Source organism: Coffea eugenioides, chromosome 5, assembly GCF_003713205.1.
Source record: "Coffea eugenioides isolate CCC68of chromosome 5, Ceug_1.0, whole genome shotgun sequence".
Taxonomy (NCBI): Eukaryota; Viridiplantae; Streptophyta; class Magnoliopsida; order Gentianales; family Rubiaceae; genus Coffea; species Coffea eugenioides.
In genome coordinates, this window is record NC_040039.1 from 14,052,700 (window position 1) to 14,059,730 (window position 7,031).

Genomic DNA, 7,031 nt, shown 5'->3' on the forward strand with positions numbered 1-7,031 from the left:
CATCTTCGGACAAAATCAATACAATCACGTTCCATAGTAAGCCAGAAATATCCGGTTCTCATGATTTTCTTGGCTAGCAAATGGCCATTCATGTGAGGTCCACAAACGCCACTATGCACTTCTTTCATCATATACTGAGCTTCGTTTTCATCAACGCACCTTAAAAGGTTTAAATCTGAGGCTCTTTTATACAAAACTTCTCCATTCAAGAAAAATTTTGAAACCATTTTACGCAGAAAGCTCTTGTCCTTGGTACTAGCATGCAGAGGATAAGATCCAGTTTTGAGAAACTCCTTAATATCATTATACCAAGGAACATTGTTAGAGGGCTTATCTACAGCCCAACAGTGGGCAGGCTTGTCTTGAAATTGAATCTGGATTGGTTCGATCTTCAACTCATCTGGACACTGGATCATAGAAGCTAAAGTGGCCAAAGCATCGGCAAATGCGTTTCGGGCTCGCGGGAGATGTCTGAACTCCAAATTTTGAAATTGCTTGGCCAGAGTGAGCAAACTACAATGGTAGCGCAGAATTTTTGAATCTTTGGTTATCCACTGCTTCAAGGTCTGGTGCACGAGCAAATCTGAATCACTGAAAGCTACCAACTCCTTGATCTCCATTTCTAAAGCCATTTTGAGACCAAAAATGCAAGCTTCATACTCGGCCATGTTATTTGTGCAAGCAAATTGCAATTTGGCAGCGGCAGGGTAATGCTTCCCTTCAGGTGAAACCAAAACGGCTCCAATTCCAGCTCCGAGCGAATTTGAAGCTCCGTCGAAGAAAAGCCTCCATTCAGGGCTTTGCTCACTTATATCATCCGTGGCGCCTACAAATAAGACTTTTTCATCAGGGAAATAAGTATGAAGTGGTTGATAATCATCGTTCCTTGGATTTTCCGCCAAATGATCAGCTATAGCTTGCCCCTTGACGGCCTTCTGTGAAGTGAAAACAATATCGAACTCCGAGAGGATTATCTGCCACTTAGCTAGACGTCCAGTTATCATCGGCTTCTCCAGGAGATACTTCAAAGGATCGGATCGGGAAATAAGATAAGTGGTATGGCTCAACAGATAGTGTCTCAGCTTTTGAGCTGCCCAGGCCAATGCACAGCAGCTTTTCTCAATGAACGAATAATTAGCCTCGTATTGCGTGAACTTCTTGCTTAGATAGTAAATGGCTTGCTCCTTCCTTCCATAGTCATCGTGTTGCCCGAGAACGCAACCAACTGCTCCGTCGAGCACAGATAGGTACATGATCAGTGGTCGGCCCGGTTTGGGTGGCACTAGGACCGGAGGGTGCAACAAATAATCTTTAATCTTGTCAAAAGCTTGTTGGCACTCCTCATTCCAGTACAACGGCACATTCTTTCTCAATAATCTGAACAATGGCTCGCATGTGGCCGTTAACTGGGCAATGAATCTCCCAATAAAATTGATCTTCCCTAAGAAGCTTTTCACGTCCTTCTAAGTTTTCGGCACTGGCATCTCTCGAATTGCTTTGATTTTTGCCGGATCTATCTCTATGCCCCTTTTGCTCACAATGAAGCCCAACAATTTACCCGCTGGTGCCCCAAAGGCGCATTTCGCAGGATTTAGCTTCAAGTTGTACTTTCGCAGCCTTTCGAACAGCTTCCTTAAATCACACAAATGGTCTTCCGCCCTTTTAGACTTGATTATGATGTCATCCACGTAGACCTCCATCTCTCGGTGGATCATATCATGAAATAGGGTAGTCATGGTTCTTTGATAGGTAGCTCCAGCATTCTTTAGACCAAACGGCATCACTCGGTAGCAAAACGTGGCCCAAGGGGTGATAAAGGCAGTCTTCTCTCTATCCTCCTCCGCCATCAAAATCTGGTGGTATCCAGCGAAGCAATCACAAAAGGATTCAATCTCATGCCCAGCGGTATTGTCCAGGAGAATGTGAATATTTGGCAGTGAAAAATCATCTTTAGGACTGGCTTTATTGAGGTCTCTATAATCTACACAAACTCGCACCTCTCCATTCTTTTTTGGAACAGGGACTGGATTAGAAAGCCAAATGGGGTAATGGGAAACAATGATAATGTTGGTTTTGAGTTGCTTTTCAATTTGTTCTTTTATTTTGAGGCTCATATCTGGTTTGAATTTTCGGGGTTTTTGTTTCACGGGTGGAAAAGTAGGGTCGGTGGGCAACGTATGCACTACCACATCAGTTGAAATACCAGTCATATCGTCATAGGACCATGCGAATACATCCTGGAACATAGTCAAAAATTCAAGCATCTCCTTTTTCCGCCCCTCATTCAAATGAATACTAATTTGCACTTCCTTAACTTCATCTTTAGTGTCAATGTTAACCTTTTCTGTTTCTTCCAAGTTCGGTTTTGGTTTCTCCTCATATTGTTCAAGGTCCTTTGCAAAAGAATCGACTACCTCCTCATTATCACTCTCGCTTTGGAGTTCGGATTCACAGACCTCCAAATCGTGAGTGATATAGAGATTGCCATTATCGAATTCCAGAATTGTGATATCCAAAGGATCAAATAATTTTATTTTTGGCCATCTGAAAGAATTAACGAATGTGGGATAATAAGCAAACAATCATACAACAAACAAATGAACAAGCAATATGAATATAACAAGCGAATAAACAACACAACATTGACAAGAACAACTTGTGCATTTTCATAAAACCTTTGATTGAAAGCAAATGGAAAGGAAAACTTAACAATATTTACATGCGCAAACATTAGTCAAAAAGGAAAATAGTTTTCATTGGCTATTTACAGATGCAAAGGTATTTTCATGAATTCGTATGAATGATAAACCCCTTTCAGTTTACCGAAACTCCTTCCGAACGGGCAGAAACTCGGCTGTCCAATTGGGAATTGATCCTTCGGGGATGTCAGGAAATTCAGCTTTGTCTGGAAAACTATCTTCAAATGTTGCCCCAACGAACAATTGGGCCAAACTAGCTTCAATTTCATCAACTGGGTTAATTTCCGACATGATCACCTCGGCTGGTCGTGGGAAAGTATAATGCAGTGGTGGAATGTCAAGAACCCCTTGCCTTCCTTCTTTCTCCGCTCTCTTGCGTTCCTTCATCTCTCTGATGTCCTTGGCAGTCGGTCGGAAACCCAAACCAAATGAATCCTTTTTCTCCACAATCTCCACTGGCTTCAGAATTCCTTGCAAATCTCGTCCCAGCCCTTTGTCAAATTCATAGCCTCCACGGATCATTTCTTTGGCCATCATGACACTGGCCTTTGGTAAAGCTCGCTCCTCGTTTGTGATCCAACTTACAGAGACGATATCAGTCGTGCTATGAGGAGTCATGGCGACATTGCGGCTTCCATCCTCTTTTGACCCAGAATTGGTGATTACAAGGCAATCCTCTTCGGCAAATATAGTTATCAGCTTGTCATTTACTACAAACTTCAGCAACTGATGTAATGAAGAAGGCACAGCCCCAGACTTATGAATCCACGGCCTTCCAAGTAGAACATTGTAAACACTAAGAAAGTGCATGACTTGGCAGGTTATTTGAAACTGGGCGGGCCCTATCTCGACGACTAGATCCACTTCTCCTATTGGCTCTCTTTGCGCTCCATCAAAACCTCGGATTATAGTCCCTGAAGGCCTTAGCTTTATGTCTTGCAACCCTAGCTTTTCCAAGGTGCTCCAAGGACAGATATTAAGTGCAGAGCCATTGTCAATCAATACCTTCGGCAGCATTTTCCCATTGCACCTCACAACTATGTATAGGGCCTTGTTATGTCCAATACCCTCCACCGGCAATTCATCGTCAGAAAAAGTAATTTGTTTGGTAAATAACACACTTCCAACCACATGCGAGAAATTATCAACTGAAATATCCCTAGGGATTTGAGCTTTAGTCAATACTTCGATCAGCGCGTCCCTATGCATATCTGATGAAAAGAGCAGGTCCAACATGGATATCTGAGCAGGTGACTTGCTTAGTTTCTCGATCACATTGTATTCGCTTCTCTGGAGCCTTTTAAGAAAATCCAAGGCTTCTTTCTCGGTGATTGTTGGTTTAGGCGGCTCGGAATTATTTGCTTGAATCGGAATGGTAGTTTCAAACGGACTGGCAGTCTTCCCCGATCTGGTAACCACTGACACTTCCTTCTTTGCAATTGACTTCTCCCCAATCTGTATGACGGGTTCATCGTAATTCCATGGCACTTGTTGCAGACTTAAAACAGGCTCTTGCTTCGGAAATTCAATGACTACGGGCTCCAAAGCCTCCCTCTCAGCTGGCATGATATCCAAGATAAAAGGCTTTTCATCCTCTTCGAATGGCAATTCTATGACAAATGGCTGGTCTGTGATCCCAAATACTTCAGCTTCCCTTGCCAATTTTTTGACTTGTTCCACATACTCTGTATTGTCCAGAATGACCCCAACGATATTAGCGTGCTCCGGCAAGGGGTTTCTATTTACGTTCGGTCCTTGTGCCTCCCTTCTCCTAATTACAATCTCTCCGGCTTCAATCATGTCTTGAACTTTATGTTTGAGAGCCTTGCAATCCAAAGTGGAATGCCCGGGTGTCCCTGAGTGATAAGCACAGACAGCTTGCGGGTTATACCAGGCGGGCATGCCATACGGATAGGTAGGAGGGGGTACCATACCAATTTTTCCGGCGGCCTTTAACTGGTCATACAATTGGTCTAAAGGCCTACCTAAATTGGTGAATGTACGGCTAGGGGGTCGGTTGTAAGGTTCAGTAGGTTGAGGATGGTTGTAATCAGGTCTATTTGGTGGAGGAAATCTTGGGTTATATGGTGGGCGAGGTCGGTTTTGGGGTGGATTTGGTTGAGAGATTTGAAAAGGAACTGAAGGTGGGCTAGGATAGCTTGGGCGAGGTCGAGGGTGGTGGATATTGGTAGTATATACATGGTGCGGGTTTGGATAATGAGGGTAATGTGGTTGGTAGGTTGGATTGTGTTGATATCGGGGTCTGGGTGAAGGGTTTTGGTTCCATATGAAGGCAGCTTCCCCCCCCTTCTTTTTAAGTTGCGGGTTCTTCCCACTACTCCCTTGCCCTTGCAAAGCTTCCACTTGCGATTTCAGGGCAGAGACGTTGACAATTTTTCCGGCTCTCACAAAGTCATCAAACTCCTCGAGTTTATTTACAATTGCAGCAAACGAACACCCGGTCATACGAAAAATCTCTTCGAAGTATGGAGGATCATGCGCCTTTATGAAAGTGCGAATGATTTCATCTTCGGTCATCGGGGGCTCCACTTTCGCAGCTATCTTTCTCCATCTTTTGGCATATGTCTTGTGATCTTCAGACGGTCGCCTCTTCGTGCCTTCCAAAGTGGTTCTAGTCGGTGCCAACTCACAGTTATACTCGTATTGTCTGATGAAAGCGTTAGACAGATCGAGCCAGGTCTTCACCTCCTCCGGCTTTAAATTCGAATACCAATCAAGGGCGTCGCCTTCTAGACTTTCCGGGAATAACCTTAACGGCAAGTTCTCATCATCCACTGGTCTACCCAACTTGTTAGCGAACAAACGCAAATGTGTTTTCGGATTGCCCGTACCATCATATTTGTTGAACTTCGGGGTCTTGAACCCCACCGGCAGTTGTACGTTTGGAAACAGGCACAGATCATCGTAATCTAACACCCCTTGTTTGCTTAACCCTTGGCTCTTGCGGATGAACTCATCGAAACGGTCCAACCGCTTAAGTAACTTCAGATCAATTGGGGCAGATGACTCCCCCACTTCCGGCTTGGTTTGAACGATGTTCTCCGGCACAAAAGGCTCTGCAGTAGTCTGATAAAAAGCGTGTGGATCTGGAGGCATGTTTGGACCACCTTGGCCACCTTGGGTTTGAAATCCCTGCCCATAGGGAGGATAGAACGGAGGATTTTGAGTGTAAGCATATTGCGGGTTAACAATTCCCTCAAATGTAGTTTGAATTGGAGGAATAACAAAAGGTAACGTGGTTTGAATTGGCGGAATAACAAATGGTTCGGATTGTGGTTGTCTGACGGGCGGAGACTCGGGTTGCACTCCGCTACTAACGAGCTCATCGATCAATTTCTTTTGGGCTGCCATTTCAGATGCCATCTCCCCAAATTTGGTGAGTAATTCGGTCAATTGAACCCCCGGACTTGTGGCTTCCGGCTGGGTAGTTGCAGTGGTCTTATCAGACTGTTCTAGCTGAGTACTCATGTCTACACGATTCCTTTGGGCTCTACTTCGGGATCGCGTTATGATGGGGCTTCGTCGAGAAGCTATATTTAAATGTTACCTGAAAACACGAAATGGCGCGCTTTTAGATTTAGCCCTAGCTTAGCCCTTTTAATAAAAATAACACAAAGAAAAAGAAAAAGACAAGAGTTAGTAGATATTCCAAAGATTCGGATGCATGTCCTATTGGGGGGCCCTTTTAGTGCCAAGGGTAGGCCTAGCATGATGCAACACCTTCGAAATGGGACCCGTTAATCAAACCTATTATATGACAAACACTTTGTGAAAAGGGGAGAGATTCATTTCATTGCAGAAACCAGATACATCTTGTTTACATCATATCGCGAAGGCGTCACGTACAAGGTCACCAAAATTCCTAAGCCTATCTAGTACAGAGTCTTTACTTTCTCTTGCATATGGCATCTTGACACGTTCGGCTTGATCATATAATTCCCCACATTTCCGCTTCATTTCTTGACGCTTTTCTCGTTCATTTTCATATAATTGCTTGCTTTGTTCGGCCATCCCTTTGTATGCTTCCGCAGTCTTACTCAACTGCAGAATTTCCCTATCTTTCGCTTCAACAATGGCCTTCAACCTTTTCACCTCCTCAAATGGCTCATCTTGAATTTCTTGTGCAGCGGATCTTCCTACCCAATCTTCGTATTGCGGAGTGGTCAATCCCCTTTGCTTGAGTTCCGGGATGTATCGAAATCTCACGTCATCTGATAGTGTCACCCATGCCTCGATAATCTGATCTTTCATAGGGAGCTCGTTTGGGCACATTCCTTTACTGAAAACAACGGTAAGCTTACTCATATCAAC

General features: G+C 44.1%; 1 protein-coding gene across 1 annotated transcript; it reads right to left on the reverse strand.

Moving 5' to 3' along the window:
* Positions 1-396: 396 nt before the first annotated feature.
* Positions 397-5,816, reverse strand: LOC113771203. The gene is made up of 5 exons (XM_027315814.1): positions 4,899-5,816; positions 2,851-4,655; positions 1,559-1,632; positions 518-826; positions 397-407 (listed from the first exon to the last, which is right to left on the reverse strand). Exons 1-5 carry the CDS (start codon positions 5,814-5,816, stop codon positions 397-399), a joined length of 3,117 nt encoding a protein of 1,038 aa, XP_027171615.1.
* Between the last annotated feature and the right edge of the window lie 1,215 nt (positions 5,817-7,031).